Source organism: Macaca nemestrina, chromosome 1 (assembly GCF_043159975.1).
Source record: "Macaca nemestrina isolate mMacNem1 chromosome 1, mMacNem.hap1, whole genome shotgun sequence".
In the NCBI taxonomy this organism is placed as follows: domain Eukaryota; kingdom Metazoa; phylum Chordata; class Mammalia; order Primates; family Cercopithecidae; genus Macaca; species Macaca nemestrina.
In genome coordinates, this window is record NC_092125.1 from 78,366,759 (window position 1) to 78,384,030 (window position 17,272).

The 17,272-nt window shown below is 38.7% G+C and overlaps 2 protein-coding genes, 1 non-coding gene and 1 pseudogene across 4 annotated transcripts in view; 2 read left to right on the forward strand and 2 right to left on the reverse strand.

The window, feature by feature from the left end:
• LOC105493738 (isoleucyl-tRNA synthetase 2, mitochondrial) overlaps nt 1-11,968 on the forward strand; it is a 73,489-nt gene extending 61,521 nt beyond the window's left edge. Inside the window, exons 17-23 of the mRNA XM_071080933.1 lie at nt 905-1,030; nt 2,020-2,151; nt 3,279-3,385; nt 4,613-4,758; nt 5,706-5,896; nt 8,120-8,264; nt 10,417-11,968. Coding sequence (XP_070937034.1) covers nt 905-1,030; nt 2,020-2,151; nt 3,279-3,385; nt 4,613-4,758; nt 5,706-5,896; nt 8,120-8,264; nt 10,417-10,559 — 990 coding nt within the window. The 3' untranslated portion in view covers nt 10,560-11,968. The remainder of the gene's footprint in view (nt 1-904; nt 1,031-2,019; nt 2,152-3,278; nt 3,386-4,612; nt 4,759-5,705; nt 5,897-8,119; nt 8,265-10,416) is intronic.
• LOC112428881 (small nucleolar RNA U13) lies at nt 138-240 on the forward strand. Its single transcript, XR_003020943.2, has one exon. It is a non-coding gene; the product is annotated as a small nucleolar RNA U13 (small nucleolar RNA).
• Nucleotides 6,579-6,967, reverse strand: LOC139358887 (small ribosomal subunit protein uS8-like; annotated as a pseudogene).
• Nucleotides 11,969-12,974: 1,006 nt separating the features above from the next.
• LOC105493490 (RAB3 GTPase activating non-catalytic protein subunit 2) overlaps nt 12,975-17,272 on the reverse strand; it is a 121,273-nt gene continuing 116,975 nt past the window's right edge. For both annotated transcript variants that reach the window (XM_071080927.1, XM_071080928.1), the window contains exons 32-35: nt 17,072-17,161; nt 16,278-16,499; nt 14,479-14,637; nt 12,975-14,291 (exon numbers count right to left, since the gene is read on the reverse strand). In XM_071080927.1, the coding sequence (XP_070937028.1) occupies nt 14,136-14,291; nt 14,479-14,637; nt 16,278-16,499; nt 17,072-17,161 (627 nt within the window). In that variant the 3' untranslated portion in view covers nt 12,975-14,135. The remainder of the gene's footprint in view (nt 14,292-14,478; nt 14,638-16,277; nt 16,500-17,071; nt 17,162-17,272) is intronic.

The window sequence follows — 17,272 nt, forward strand, 5'->3', positions numbered from 1 at the left end:
CACCGTGTTAGCCAGGATGGTCTTGATCTCCTGACCTCGTGATCCGCCCGCCTCGGCCTCCCAAAGTGCTGGGATTACAGGTGTGAACCACTGTGCCTGGCCTTTTTTAATTGTCTAAGAGCCTTTAAAATGTACAGATCCTTTTGTGATTCGTAAGTGTGATGATTGGGTTTTCACACTATTGTGTGAGGTATGCCTCCCTCAAACCTTGTTACAGTGTTGGCACATTACTGTCTGAAGTGGAAAAAAAAATGTGCAAAGTGTAATTGTATAGTTAAATGGAAATGATAAAAGAAAAAATGAGATTACAACTTCTAAGTGCACATTTCATTATTATGTTGTTGAAAATTATACATTTTAAAGCAGGTCCTAAATGTACATCAAATCTGAGGTTGCTGATAATTTGGGGGGGTTTTGGAGCTGCTTTTGTGAAATAAATCGTTTGTCTTTTTTTTAAATTTTTTATTTTTTAACTCCTGTGGCTTTTTACTGCCCTCCTAACATCCTGTAACCATTCATTGTTTTGTATACAGAGTTGCTAGGAAATAGTGAAAGGAAAAGCAGGCCTTCCTCTTCCCCGCCCTTACTATAGAGACCTCCCTGGCACTGCTGTGTGTCTAACTACCAGCTGTAATAGATGGAAACAGATATGACCAGGGAAGAGATTAGGTATGAGCATTTGTGCGTTGAACAAAATTGCAGAGCACCCTCTTTCTTTTTTCAGTTTTTTTTTTGTAGATACAGCCTAATTTGAGATTGTTAGCCTGCATTTCATTACAATGCTAGTATAGTTTATATTTGTATTGTGCTCAAAAATTTCTGAATAGGAGCTTTACCTAAAACATCTGTTCAGCTAATTGGAATTGAAAGCCATTGTGTTTATATATTTTTTCTCAATGAAAAGGATCAAAGCAAAGAGCCTCCCTATGGCGCTGATGTCCTTCGCTGGTGGGTAGCTGATTCCAATGTCTTCACCGAAGTTGCAATCGGCCCATCCGTGCTCAATGCTGCCAGAGATGATATTAGCAAGGTTAGAACCATTATTCTTCCTATTTCTAAAGGACAGGTTTGCCAAATCAGTGTTTTAAAAAATGAGACACATTTTGTTCGGCACTGAAAAAACTGAATGAAAATGAGTTCTCCATATATTGTGAGCTTTTAAAAATCTCCTGTGTTGGCCGGGCATGGTGGCTCATGCCTGTAATCCCAGCACTTTGGGAGGCCGAGGTGGGTGGATCACGAGGTGAGGAGTTCGAGACCAGCCTGGCCAACATAGTGAAACCCCGCCTCTACTAAAAATAAAAAATTAACTGGGTGTGGTGGTGCATGCCTGTAGTCCCAGCTACTTGGGAGGCTGAGGCAGGAGAATCGCTTGAACCCAGGAGGTGGAGGTTGCAGTGACCTAAGATCCCACCACTGAACTCCAGCCTGGTGACAGCGTGAGACCTCGTCTCAAAAAAAAAAAAAAGTCTTGTGTTAATTTATTTGTTTCAAAACAATGGTAGTAATACCAGTAACTTTATATAATTTGTATATAATATCCTTTATATTTTATTAATATAATATATAAAATGTAGTATAACATAGTATAGATATTAATTTTGTATATTTATGTACTCAATAACCTTTCATATTTTTCCATGTATCTTTATATTCACCTGTGAAGCAAGTGGAATAACATTATTCTGACCCACACACATGAATAAACTGGGCTACTGAAAGGTGATTCGTCCTAACGTAATAAAGAAATGTAATGAAAATTCAGTCATTAGGCATAAAAATCCTGTGGTTGTTTCTATAACTGGGCTATTGGAATAAGAGTTTGTTGTGTACTTTTTGTCTTTTTTTTTTTTTTACATTTGTAGTGTTATTTGGAATGATAATAAAAATACCCCATTAAGAAAATGACAAGAGTTGGATGAATCCAACTTAATTACAGAGTAAAAGCATAACTTTTCAGTGAAAATTGAAGGCATCATTAAATTTTTTTAACTGCATATATTTTCCTCCTATGAATAGCTTAGGAATACACTCCGCTTTCTTTTGGGAAATGTGGCTGATTTCAACCCAGAAACAGATTCCATCCCTGTTAACGATATGTATGTCATAGACCAGTATATGCTACATTTACTGCAGGATTTGGCAAACAAGGTAAATGTAAATTAATAAACTTCTGGAAACTAGAAATATCAGCACTATTTTAGGTTAAAATTTTAGTTTTATCTCAGTGGAACAGACCTTGCTGGAAATAGTAACTATAGCACTCTTGAAAAGGTTATGCTTGCTAAATTCCACACATTCCCAGGTTGGCCTTAGGTATCAAGTGTTATCATATCTTTTGAGTTTCTTAAAAGATTAGAGAAATATGTCCAGACCAGATTTTTCTCTTACAATTAGCTCTATTTCTCCAACAAGAAGGAATAAAGTGGAGTTATGCTTTATTTATCTGCAGATGTGCTACTCGTAATAAAGTACAGAAATAACCAAAATGACTATTCCTATTTGTCTCATAAGATATTTGCTCATTTTTATATAGACTTAAGTAATTTGTGTTTTCTGGCTGGGCGCAGAAGCTTACACCTATAAATCCTACCACTTTGGGTGGCCAAGGTGGGAGGATTCCTTAAGGCCAGGAGTTCAAGACCAGCCTGGGCAACAGAGCGGGAACCCATCTCTACAAAAGTTTTAAAAATTAGCCAGGCGTGTTAGCGAGTGCATGTAGTCCCAGCTCCTTGGGAGGCTGAGGCAGGAGGATCACTTGAGCTCAGGGTTTTGAGGCTGCAGTGAGCTGTGATTGTGCCATTGCACTCCAGCCTGATTGACAGAGTGAGACCCTGTCTTTAAAAAAAAAAAACAAAATGGTGTTTTCTCACAATTGGAAATGTATTTGCATTAGTGCACCCTTAAGTCAGAGTGTACATACCACTTTTGCCCAATCAAAAATAAATGAGGCATCAGTGAAGGAACACTAATGAATTGTTGGTAACTTCCACTGTTTGCTGTTGTAAAACTGGTGTGATTTTATTATTTACAATCTCATTCTTTCCTTGATTAGTGTTCTTTCGTAGTTCTCAGAGTAAAATAGTATTTTCTGAGTGTAGTCAAATGTGTTTTCCAGAAATGACATTTTGAAGATTCCCAGGAGTTCTTGCATATTGCCTGTTTTGTATTTGTCTCTTTGAAATATATTTTTGAAATGAGCATATTTTGCTTGTGATGACTTAACATTTTCATTTGCCTGTCTCAGCTTCCGAATTTATTTTGACTTTGTTCCCTAGATTACCGAATTATACAAACAATATGATTTTGGAAAAGTTGTTCGGCTGTTACGGACATTTTATACCAGAGAGCTCTCTCACTTTTATTTCAGTATAATCAAAGATAGGTATGTATGGCTAAATATTAAAATGCTTAACAATGGCTAGGCGTGGTGACTCATGCCTGTAATCCCAGCACTTTGGGAGGCCAAGGCGGGTGGATCACATGAGGCCAGGAGTTCGAGACCAGCCTGGCAAACATGGCAAAACCCTGTGTCTACTAAAAATACAAAAAATAACTGGGCATGGTGGTACATGCCTGTAATCCAAGCTACTCAGGAGACTGAGGCACGGGAATCGCTTGAACCTGGGAGGTGGAGGTTGCAATGAGCGGAGATTGTGCCGCTGCACTCCAGCCTGGGCGACAGAGCAAGACCTCGTCTCAGAAAACAACAACAACAAAACCTCGGCAACTATTTTTTGAGTGTCTACTTGTGTTTGGCAACCGTCGGGGATTCAGTGATGAGCACGACGGGCAGTGTTGTGCAGTTATTAAGACTGGGTTCCAGAGTCAAGCCTGAGTATAAAGGTTTGCCCTCCCGCTTACTAGCTTTCTGATTTGGGGCAACTTATTCTGTAATCTGTTTCTTCATCTGTAAAATGAGTATAATAATACTTACCTCGTGATTGAGAAGGAAAAGCAATAATGTGCTTTATGCTGTGCTTGATAAAGTGTTCAAAAAATCATCACTGCTAGTATCAGATGATGAACATAACACTTGTTCTCAGGAGTTCTCAGATCCTGAGGGGAAGAGAGAGAGATGTATGTGCAATTATATGGTAACAGTGTATAATATTAGCAGTATCCTTGTAGAAGAGGGCTGGATGCCAAGTCTTCATCTGTTGCTCCAGTGGGCAGGTGATGGTCCTATCTTTATGATAATGAGTCCAGTCTGAGATGTTAGCCTCAGCCTGTCAGCACCTCAAGGACCTTGCACATAGGGATTCTAACTCCTACTCCTTCCCTTAAAACACTAATAGCATTGTAGTGGGTAGGAGCCACATGTGAAATACCGTCAACTAACTTATTCATAGTCCTTTAATACGGTAGTCTAGACTCTGGTTGTCATCCACCTGAGAAACAGAATGAGATAGCTAGCCATGAGTGCTTTCGAGGAGGTGGGTACACCTGGACGGAGTGAAATCGTAGGAGAGTGTATTGTATTCTTTAAGTAGAAGATGATTAGAACCATAAGATTAGCCACTAGAAATAAACTCAACCTGAGGCAGGTCCTATTTTGGTGACCATAATGTGTAAAGTATTGTCAACTGCTGAATAAGTTGTTCTTGTTCAGGCTCTATTGTGAAAAGGAAAATGACCCCAGACGACGCTCTTGTCAGACTGCATTAGTTGAAATTTTGGATGTAATAGTTCGTTCTTTTGCTCCCATTCTTCCTCACCTGGCTGAAGAGGTGTTCCAGCACATACCTTATATTAAAGGTAAGGAATACTTTGTTTATTCTCTTAATGAGAAAGAGCCCTGATAAAGGTGCAACTTCTAATTTTATCTGCTTCATAAAAGGGGCACTTATCCATTTACAGTGACTGCTCTGTGACAGTATATCTTGGTCATGTATTTGTTTCTGCACCTATTTGTAGAGGAGTAGGGTAAATTTCAGAATTCTGTGTTTTCTGAAATGTATTAGCAGCTTGACTGTGTTGAGAAATCACTTTTTTTCTTAAATACCTTTATAAATGTTCTGAAATGGCCAGGTGTGGTGGCTGACGCCTGTAATCCCCACACTTTTGGAGGCTGAGGTGGGTAGATCGCTTGAGGTCAGGAGTTCAAAACTAGCCAGGCCAACATGGCGAAACCCCATCTCTACTGAAATGAGCCGGGCATAGTGATGGCGGGCGCCTATAGTCCCAGCTACTTGGGAGGCTGAGGTAGGAGAATTGCTTGAACTCAGGAGATGGAAGTTGCTGTGAGCCAAGATCATGCCACTGTACTTCAGCCTGGGTGACAGCGCAAGACTCCTTCTGAAAAAAAAAAAAAAAGTTCTGAAATATATTTTAGGTTATATTAAAACAAAATATAGTGCTTTTAGTGAGTATTATATGATAGTTGTAGAAAGAGGGGGAAGTCACTTATAATCTTACTACTGATAGCTGTTAATATTGGGATATTTCTATATTTTTTTCTAAGCATCCTTTTTTTTCTTTGAGCTCTTATTATATATTTTCTCTTTTGTTTAAAGGTAGCAAATATTTTCCAATGCTGATAGAAATGTTTTGTAAATAATTAGGATGCCTCCATAATATTTCATCACTTGATTACCGTAAATAACAATTCTTATTTCCCATTAATGGTAAATATTTAATGGTTAGAGCTTCATATACAGCTTAGGATGTTTGTAAAGCAGTTTACTGTTTTTGTTCTTCTGAAGAGCCCAAGAGTGTTTTCCGTACTGGGTGGATTAGTACTAGTTCTATCTGGAAGAAGCCCGGGTTGGAAGAAGCTGTGGAGAGTGCGTGTGCAATGCGAGATTCATTTCTCGGAAGCATCCCTGGCAAAAATGCAGCTGAGTACAAGGTTATCATAGTGATAGAACCTGGACTGCTTTTCGAGATAATAGAGGTATGCAGCAATATGTCCCTTTTGAAATGGTGTTAGTATCATAGTGCTTTGCCTGAAATTTGCTTTTAAAATGTGTCTAAATTAAAAAAAAATTAATTTAGAAATTAGGGTTTGTCTTCTAATCCTGATATTATCACTGATTCTTTGTTTCCTACTTCACCATGTTCTTTTCCATGTCTTGTAAAACGTGTTCTATGCATGTAACACGCATATGTCACTGTGTAGGGACAAGGAAGGAATAAATAAAGTTCTGTTTCAAATCAAAGGCCTCAGGACTATTTAGAAGACAGGTGACATATAAATTCATCATGATCATCTTCGAATGTATAAAAATTGGGAGTTTTGTATTAAGGGTCAGGTTTCCTGAGAATTTCATCCATCTGGACCAGATTCAAAACAAACCCAAAAAGAGTTTCCATTTTTATTTTGTGAAATCTGGAGAAAATTCATTTTATCCAGCAAGTTACCACATATATTTCAAAGCATTTATCCTGTTTTTATTTCCAGAAGGGCCATCAGAATTTTCTTCTTGGGATTTTTAGGGTTGATTGGCCAGATTGGTTTATAGCTTCACATAATGATGTGATTTTTCTCCAGTCTAAATGCTTAAGAAGAGAATTGTCAATGAATATAATTTTTTTCTCCGTGAGGCATTTTATTTGTAAATATATGTATTACATCCCTAGAAAAAGAATCCCAGGATTTTCCCTCCTGTGCGTTTTCATCTTGCTTCTTCATGGTCCATGATGCCAGCTGATGTTGTCAGTACAATGAAACCAAACTGGCGGGATGGAAGCAGAATTATTTTGCCATTTTTCTAGATCTTTGAGTTGCACATCAAATCTGGGGCTGATCACTCCATACTTGTTTAGCCTGCCTGTGAGGTTCACAACAGTTTTCCCAGCTCTGTGATCATCAGTGATTTTAGATTTGCCAATGTAACCATGCTTCATCATCACAGTGAGAAACCGGATGATGACTTTGGAGCGTGGCCTAAAGCCTGGCTTTTGCCTCTCTTTCGGCACTGTTGGTGCTCTCGAGAGCATCAGCCAGGACGTTCATGTGCACCATTGTGGCGGTGCAGAAAGATGGTGGAAAGAGCTATTTTTAAAAAGTTTTATTAGTGTCAGTTTTCTAAAAAATACCCATCTCATTTTGTATGGTAAGCTCAATTTAAATTTTTAATGATGTGATTAGCGTGATTAAGATTTGAGCTTGAAATAGCTAGTAGGTATAATAGATGAGATGTTCACATTTTAAAATTTGAAACTTGGGAAGCTGTTCATTTTACAAGCGAGGAAGTGAGGACTGCTGAAGCTATGACCTAGCCAGGGTAACACAGCCTAGTCCTGGCCTTTTTTCCTGCATACTATGTTTCCTTTGACTTCAGTCTTCCTAAGTAATAAACTGAAAAGAACAGCTTGTTTGGATCAATCTTTATTGGAAAAAATACTTTGGGATTTTCAAAAACATGAATGTATTTTCCTTAGGAATCATACCAAGTAGCTGTCAGATGGAGTCCTGGTTCCATCCGTTACTAATTGTATAAACTTGTTAAAACCAAATTCATCTCTTTGAGTCTCCTGTTTCTCATGGACTCTCATTTTTAAAGGAATGTCTGTGTTGGTTAGCTTAAAAACTCACTTTGAAGATCAAAATTACAGAGTAAAGTGTGTTCATCAGACAAATTCAGTCTACTTCAGAAGCGTTCTGTGTATTGTTCAGATTGCCACGATCAGTGTGCATTACTAAAAGCAGGTACCGGTTGAGATAGTATTTTAGCTCCTCACCCAATGATACATGGAAAAAAAAAAAAAGGCTTTGAGGCTGGCAGACCTGGGCTTGACCTGCAGTTCCACCACTTACTGGTTGAGAATCTTGGGCAAGTTAACCTCTCTTTGCTTGTTTCTTCATTTGTAAAGTGAGGATAATAAACACCATATAGGTTTTTTGTGTGTGTATGCGACAATTAGAAATAAGAGAAATTATAGGATCTAGCAAAGTGAAGTGCCTGGCATTCTCAATAAATACTGTTGATGGACATTTTTAGTTAAAACCTTTTATACTAATTAGGATTGATGCATTTAATGGTATTTGCTCAGGATGCAATGGTATACCACAAGGTTCCTCTCTAAACATGAGAATTTATAGTGTCTCTTTTTATATCCTCAGTTTATGGTAAAAATTTAACATAAACTGTAACTTTCACATGCTTTCTTACAGATGCTGCAGTCTGAAGAGACTTCCAGCACCTCTCAGTTGAATGAGTTAATGATGGCTTCTGAGTCAACTTTACTGGCTCAGGAACCACGAGAGATGACTGCAGATGTAATTGAGCTTAAAGGGAAATTCCTCATCAACTTAGAAGGTAAGGAGGAGGTGAAAGTAACAAGTAACATCTGGAGAATTGAATAACTCTGGGTCATCTCCAACTTCCCATGGACTAGATTTATTCTAAAGGTAGATATGTACTTAGAATATGTCTTTCTGTGGAAATAATATAAACAATTGCCAAGTTTCTAAGCCCGCTGTTAAAAGTATCTTGCCTGATGATCTTGGGAACTGAGGGCTAGGGACTGAAGAGGGAGAGAGATTTTCTTTCTGTCCTTTAAATAAATAATGGTCATTTTATATGAAGTTTATGTTAGTCTGACTTGCTCCCAAGTGTCCCCCTGCTTTGATACTTAGTACCCCAGTACTGGCGCAGTCCTGCCCACTGTTCCCCAGTGTTGATTCTAAAATTTCCTATTATGTGTACCCCAGATTAAAATATTTAGCCATTCTTGTGAGGGATTAAGGAGGAAGTTTTATTGAGCTCATTCTAATGATGGTATCTCATAAGCAAGCATTTTGTCAATATTTGTTTTATAGAAGATTTTAAAAGTCAACCTGGTTCATCTTCATTGGTGGAGGTAGAGTTGCATTAATAAAGAAATATAGGCTGGGTGCGGTGGCTCACTCCTGTAATTCCAGCACTTTGGGAGGCCGAGGCAAGGTGGATTGTGAGGTCAGGAGATCGAGACCATCCTGGCTAACATGGTGAAACCCCATCTCTACTAAAAATACAAAAAATTAGCTGTGCGTGGCGGCATGCGCCAGTACTCCCAGCGAGGCTGAGGTAGGAGAATGGCGTGAACCTGGAGGCGGAGCTTGCAGTGAGCCAAGATCACAACACTGCACTCCAGCCTGGGCAACAGAGCGAGACTCCGTCTCAAAAAAAAAAAAAAAAAGAAAAATAAGCAGGTATCTTGGCAAAGGTTATGCTGCCTGTGTTTTTCATAGCTTTTGGGTACCAGGAGATGGGAAGCTAACTTACAGGCAGCAGTTCAAATTTGGGCTTGGCAGCATAGACCATGTAGTAAAAGTTCTGGCTAAATTTGCTTTGTATAATTTTTTCTTTCCTTTTTTTTGAGACAGAGTTTTACTCTTGTCACCCAGGCTGGAGTACAATGGCGCAATCTTGGCTCACTGCAACCTCCGCCTCCCAGGTTCAAGCGATTCTTCTGCCTTAGCCTCCCAAGTAGCTGAGATTACAGGCGCCCACCACCACACCCGGCCAATTTTTGTATTTTTAGTAGAGACAGGGTTTCACCATGTTGGTCAGGCTGGTCTCGAACTCCTGACCTCAGGTGATCCACCTGCCTCAGCCCCCCAAAGTGCTGGGATTACAGGCGTGAGCTACCGTGCCCAGCCATGTAATGTTAATATACTCTTTGTACAATGACTAGATTACTTTTATATTTTTATCAGTCCGAAGTCTAAGAGTATTAATTGTGGAGATATTTTTGGTTCCTTCTGTTCCATGAGAAATTTTGAGTGAGGACACCGTAGTTGTCACTATAATTTGGCTTTTAAAAATTCTTAGTCATGTATGTAGCTGGAGAGGCAGTGTCATTCATCAGAACTATATCCAGATTTAACAGCTAGAAAGTCTGCTCTGCCTGAGTAGATGTAGAACTCGGTGACTTGGGAGATGTCAGTTAATCTCAGTCACCGGGTCTCTAATTCCTCAGCTCTCTTCAGTTGTCGAGTTGTATGATCCCATTATCTTGGCTGTATATGTAATGGGGCAAATGGGGAAGTGTCTAACAAGCTTTACCAAGGCAGGACAGAAGACTGAAAAAGAAGCCTCTGCTAAACCAATTAAGAAACAGTGTTACGGGCCGGGCGCGGTGGCTCAAGCCTGTAATCCCAGCACTTTGGGAGGCCGAGACGGGCGGATCACGAGGTCAGGAGATCGAGACCATCCTGGCTAACACAATGAAACCCCGTCTCCACTAAAAATACAAAAAAATTAGCCGGGCGTGGTGGCGGCGCCTGTAGTCCCAGCTACTCGGGAGGCTGAGGCAGGAGAATGGCGGGAACCCAGGAGGCGGAGCTTGCAGTGAGCCGAGATCGCGCCACTGCACTCCAGCCTGGGCGACAGAGCGAGACTCCGCCTCAAAAAAAAAAAAAAAAAAAAGAAACAGTGTTACAAGTTGAATGCCTATCAGAAATTCTCTTCATGTATTTTTTTATAGGTGGTGATATTCGTGAAGAGTCTTCCTATAAAGTAATTGTCATGCCGACTACGAAAAAAAAATGCCCTCGTTGTTGGAAGTATACAGCGGAGTCTTCAGATACACTCTGTCCTCGATGTGCAGAAGTTGTCAGTGGAAAATAGTATTAACAGCTCACTTGAGCAAGAACCCTCCTGACAGGACTGGCTAGAAGTTTAGATGGATTATTTACAATATTGGAAAGAAAGCCAAGATTTAGGTAATGAGTGGATGAGTAAATGGTGGAGGATGGTCAAAATCAGAATTATAAAAGAAGTATTTCCTGTAACTATAGAAAGAATTATGTGTATATATATATGCAGAAATATATATATGTGTGTGTGTATCTGTGGATGGATATATATATATCTTCCTATATATATCCATAATGGACTTATTCAGAACATAGATATGTATTCAGCTTGTCTTCAAATATGGCCGAGCAGAAAATGTTTTATATTTTATAAATCTTTTGACTCAGTATTTAAATTCTATCACACGGAAAATAAAGGCATTCTGGAAAAGTACTGACTGATGTTGGTGCAGAAGTTGTCAATGGCAAGTAAAAGAAGTAGAGTTTTGAAAGGGAATGGCGAAGGCGTGTTTCCCTTAAGAGATGAAGGGTCATATCATTCTTCCTGTTAGTGAACATCAACCTTTTCAGAATAGCTAGTTTTTGGGGTTGGATTAGAAAGAAAATAATCACCACATATGTTACTCAAGAGAGGAAGAAATCTCTTAATACTTATGAATGTTTAGGAAACAACATGAAAGCTGAAAATTTATTTCACTAATATACATAAGTTCACAACAATGGACAGAAAATAGCAATATATACAGAATTTCACTACTTACAGTACATTACAATAGAGAAAGCATTTTATAAACAATTCAGTATTGGATTAAAATCTTTTAAGGATGCCTAATTCTATTCAGCAGGAATCTAACTTGGTAGACACCCAGCAAACCCATTCCTATCAGGGTGAGAGGGCTTTCGCTGTTGCTATAGTGTACTGTAAAAATATTTGTCCCTTATAAATGAAATGGACCACAGCAACTTCTGAATGAACATTACATTCAGTGTAAGTCTCATATTATTAAATTTCAGATTTTTGACTTTAGATCGCAATTGTTTTTAAAAAGCAATTTAAATGTAACAGTGTTTACTTTGACCCACAGACGAATTTTTATAATAAAGTTAAAACTTTTTTTCTGTTTGCAAAAGTATGACGCATTTAGAAGCATGGTGCTATATATCTCTTTATCTACATTTACCCTGGCCCCTCTAGTTCTACATCTAAACAGAACCTGTAATGTAGAAGTTATGATTATTTGAACACTTTGTTTTCCTTCAGCTTTATATAATTAATAAGATAAAAATGCATATTTAACATTAATGGAGAAAGTTGTGTGAGGGTGGGCATATATCTAGGGAAACACTACTGGTTATTGGCGTCTCATCAATAACTACAATAAGTGCCACACACCTTTGTTTCAGAAACCACCTGTTCTACATTAAAATCTAATTCCTTTATCATCTATGGCTCTTTGTTATTATAGAATGTCTACATAGGTATTTATTTGCTTTCTTCCTATCAGATTTATTTATTTTAAAAGCCCTTGATAAGTAATAAAATATTTAACTGCTTTTGTTAACCATACAAGTCAGAATTCAATTTTAAAATTCTGTGAAAAATTTTAGGATAACAAATCTAACTAGAGACTTAATGGTTTGTATCAGGATTCTGTGAGCCATACTTCAGCTTATTATTGTTCTCAGCAATCCCCAAATTTGATTGTCTGTTCTACTAGAGTAAGCTTAACCAGTTTTATTATCTAAAATGCTTAACAAGTGCCCCCTCCCCTCCAAGTGATGATGGAATTGAGGATTTAGTCTTTAAAAATACCTGTAACTCCAAATTTCTTTGACTAGCCTCCTTAAGTTCATACTACTTTCAGTGTACTTGGAAAAATCACAGGAAGACCTAATCTCTTAGAACACATATAACAAGGGACTGTTAATACAGAGCCGGATATGTTTACAAGAATTCTAGGATGTGTCTGGCTGGGACAGTGGAGACCCAAGCAGAGGCTGGGAGGTTGGACTAGCCCTTTCCAATGCTGCTACTCTATAAAATGTTTGTCTCAGTCAGACTCACAGGCCCCCATCCCAAATACTCAAGACATCTTAACCATTTATCTTGTAAGATTTTAAGTTTGATAGTTACTTAACAGTAATTACTAAATTTTAGCCAGTTAAATTCTTGTTTGGATGTGCTCTTTTAGCTCAAAAGACAAGATTTGTTTTTCTTTATATCCCTGAAGGACATACTCCTCAACTTTGCATGATTACTATAGTTGGCTTCTTAAGGGGAAGTGAAGAAACAAACTTCTGTATCACAATGACTTACTATGAATAATAATTGTGATCCATGACACATACCCATAATTACACTGTAGGGCTACATTCTAAAAATATACCATAATAAATACTTGGTATTTGTAGAGCTCAAAGCACTCTTTTACAGAGTTTTGGTTAGTTTGGTTTTTTCTTTTTCTTTTTTTTTTTTTTTTTTTTTCGAGACAGGGTCTGGCTATATTGCCCAGGATGGCCTCAAACTCCTGGGCTCAAGCGATCGTCCTGCAGCCTCCCGAGTAGCTATAGTTTGGTTTCAGTCAGTAAATATTTAGCACTTGGACTGCTCTAGGCACTATAGGGTACAAAATTAGTTGTATTTTATCCTCTCATCCCAGCTGTGAGGTAGGTTTGCTAAAGCTGTAATATCACTAAGCAGTTTTTTCAATACTGTTCCCAAGATAACAATTAGCAAATCCCAGAAGCATTTCTAAACACTTGTAGGAAAAATAAAAGTTGGACTTAAAATTTTTAGTATCTTTGCCTTTTTTTTTTTTTTTTTTTACATAAGTTTTACAAGATAATACATTTTTACAGTGACCTGATGTGGATACAACTTTGCAACTTGCAAAAAGCAAATCTTAACTTACATTATAATTAATTTGCTGCATTGTACACACCTCTTATTCTCAATTTTGGCAAGTACAACAGGTTAAGGGTTCTGTTTAGTGTCCCCTTCTGATGAATATGATGATCTTGAACCCATTCTTCCTCCTCAAGCATGGTCATCCTCCTCTGATGGCAACAGCAGAACCTCTGGGAAAGGAAGCTTTCAGTATCCAGAGCTCCCAGGTGGCAGCCCATGTGGGATTTGGAGCATGACAACAAAGGCATTTTCTCAACATGTACTAAAGGAGAGTGGGGTGTTTCTATACTCTACTGATGGGGACCGTACATGAACACATTTAAATTGAATTACAACAACATTTTCGATAGGAAATATAGAATCTTATAAGAACATAATCTAAATTATAATCAATTTTAAATAGCAAAGGTTAACAATAAAGCTATTTAAGTGTTTGAATTAGAAATAAACAGTAAAACTTCTGTATTAATTATAACAGAGTTGATATTTGTTTATATTTTGTCTTCAATATTAACCAAAGGAGTGGAATTTAGCCAGGGTTGTACTTTTTAAAAAGTTGTATATACTTTTATTTATTTTACAAAAGGAAAAAAAAAAAGACATACTTTCCCCATAAAATTCCAGGTCTTACTATGTAAAATAACCATGCACTACTTCATGTTATAATCATAATTTTAGACTATTTCCAGTAGGTAAGTGTCATAAAGAAGGAAGAGATACGGCTTCCACAGCTTCAACGAGGTGTAAGGCTAGACCATACTGCCCATGTTTTTCTGGTAAAAGCTCGATTACTTTATTTACTAGTTTAGCTGTTGTTGCAATTGGCACTTCAGTGTTTTGAAGGTCCTGGGGGTCCTGCAAATGGGACACAAAAATAACCTATTATAGACAACTAAATAATTGTTACTGACTTAAGAGTTATTACATAAAAATGCTTTTCTTTGTAAGTAGGTGAATTACATTTGTCAAATTTTCTTCATAACTTATTAACTAGGCACTCAAGAAAATGACCTTTTGCCTGATCTCGATCTATTGTACTGACCATTGCTTTCAGCCAAGTACACAGTGTGGGTGGAAGTCTGGCAAGCAGCTCCATTCCTTCTTTTGTCTGGGTGTGGAGAAGCGCATGAGCCAGCCTTTGCCCCGTCAGCACCAGCAGCTGAGAGGCAAGGACCTCTTTGTCATGAACCTGTAGAATGGCCTGAAGATAGGAACATGGAGAAATAATACAGTCAGAGTGAGCAGATGTGTTTCTTCTATAGGAATGAGGTTGCCAGTGAAGACATTCTAGTTGATTTTTGAACTGTGGCCATTTATCTTTTGATTATATACAACCAAAGATAAATCCAAATCAAACTTAGCATTTAAACCCAAATTTCTGCTCCTTGGTTAATTTTTTTTTTTTCTCATCACTTAAATCTTTCAATTCAATATGGCTACTCAGTGTGTTGTTTTCAAACTTTTGGCAAATAAAGGGAGTTTCATGTCATGTCTATTTGAAGCCCTCTAATGGCTTTTTTTTTTTTTTTTTGAGATGGAGTCTCATGCTGTTGCCCAGGCTGGAGTGCAGTGGCACGATCTCGGCTCACTGCAAGCTCCGCCTCCTGGGTTCACGCCATTCTCCTGCCTCAGCCTCCTGGGTAGCTAGGACTACAGGCGCCCGCCACCGCGCCCGGCTAATTTTTTGTATTTTTAGTAGAGACGGGGTTTCACTGTGGTCTCGATCTCCTGACCTTGTGATCCGCCCGCCTCGGCCTCCATGGCTTTTTTTTTTTTTTTTTTTTTTTTTGAGATGGAGTCTCACTCTGCCACCCAAGCTGGAGTGCAGTGGTACAATCTCAGCTCACTGCAGTCTCCACCTCCTGGGTTCAAGCAATTCTCCTGCTTCAGCCTCCCAAGTAGCTCGGATTACAGGCGTGTGCCACCATGCCCGGCTAATTTTTTGTATTTTTAGTAGAGACAGGGTTTCACCATGTTGCCCAGGCTGGTCTTGAACTCCTGACCTCAAGTGATCCACCCAACTCGGCCTCCCTAAGTGCTGAGATTACAGGCGTGAGCCACCACGCCCAGCCCCTCTAATGGCTTCTGAATACACTTAGAATAACCATGGGCTCCGAGACCTAGGATACAGCCATGGCCTGGGCCAGCCTCCCTACCTCATGCCACACTTTTTTATTCCTTGCTTACTATGTTTCGTCAGCCGTACTGGCCTTTCTAGTCCTGGACCTTCATTCTAGTCCCCACCTCAGGGCCTTTGTAATTCTTGTCTCAAGCACTGTTCCCCCAGTTTCTGAGTAGCTGGCTGCTGCTTCTCCTTAGGGGCTCGGTTCAAATGTCACATTCTCTGCCCACTCTACTGTAGTGGCTCCTGTTTATTCATATGATCCTGTTTCTTTTTCCTTTTTAGAGATGGGGTCTCGCTATATTGCCCAGACTGGTCTCGAGCTTCTGGGCTCAAGTGATCTGCCGCCTGAGCCTTCCAAAGTGCTGGGATTACAGGTGTGAGCCACAACACCCGGCCCTCTTTATTTTCTTCATAGCACCTACCAATCAATGCAAAATTCAGCCTGCTTTCCTGCTCCTACCAGCAGACTATCAAGTTCATGAGGAAGGAACCTTGTCTGTTTTGTTTAGTGCTATATCCCTGTGCATAGGGGCAGGCCTGGCACACTGTAGGAATTATTTGATTATAATTTTATGTTTTAAAAAATAGTATATTGTTCTATTTTTGTACCTAGATGTTCCAACAAAAGGAAGAGCAAAAGGCTTCATTGGAGAGTCTTTATTCCAACTATCAATTTTATAACTTGAGCCCAATTAACATTCAAAGGGTCATGTTACCTCTTCTCCTAAGTGGTCAACTCCATAGTTGTATAGCTCTCCAACATAATGCCTTCTAACAACATCTTCACTAACTTGAAGGTGATGGGCTAAATCCAAAGCTAGAGCTGGCCAATCTTGGTCTTTCCCAAAAGGAGTGGGTGTGGCCTCTTCTGTGGGATCTTTGACCTTTGTGGCTGAATGTTGGGCCTGGACAGCTGCACTGACAACTTTCAATAAGAACTTGAAAATGGAAAAAGAGATACAGCAATATATTGTTACTGTTTCATTTTAAAATACCTAAATCAAAGTATTGTTAGCTTTTTTGTCACTTACAGTGGCTTTTCCATGAAATTGTTTAATTATCAAAAAAGGAACACATCATTTAAAGGTAAACAACTAGCTTTCAAGAATACTTTGAAAGTGGTCATTTTTTAAAATATTATTTTATTTATTTATTTATTTATACTTTAAGTTCTAGGGTACATGTGCACAACATGCAGGTTTGTTACATATGTATACATGTGCCATGTTGGTGTGCTGCACCCATTAACTCATCATTTACATTAGGTATATCTCCTAATACTATCCCTTCCCCCTCCCCCCACCTCACGATAGGCCCCGGTGTGTGATGCTCCCCTTCCTGTGTCCAAGTGACCTCATTGTTCAATTCCCACCTATGAGTGAGAACATGTGGTGTTTGGTTTTCTGTCCTTGCGATAGAAAGTGGTCATTCTTTTCAAAAGCAAGCTAGATTTTTCCTTTACTGTTTTTTCTCCAAGAAACAAAAACAAAATCCAATAGCTGTAATTTACCTGTTGTCGTACAGAAATGAAATTTGGATCCATTTCCCCACTAGGTAATAACTGAATTGAAGTTAGGTCTTTGAAAAATGCATTTTTTCCCTAAAGAGAAAGACAGCAAGAAAACTGATGAGTGTGGATTATGAAGGGGGGAGGGGGGAAAGGGAGAAAGATCTGTTTAAAACTTAAGTCACTTAATGGTTGATTTTCATT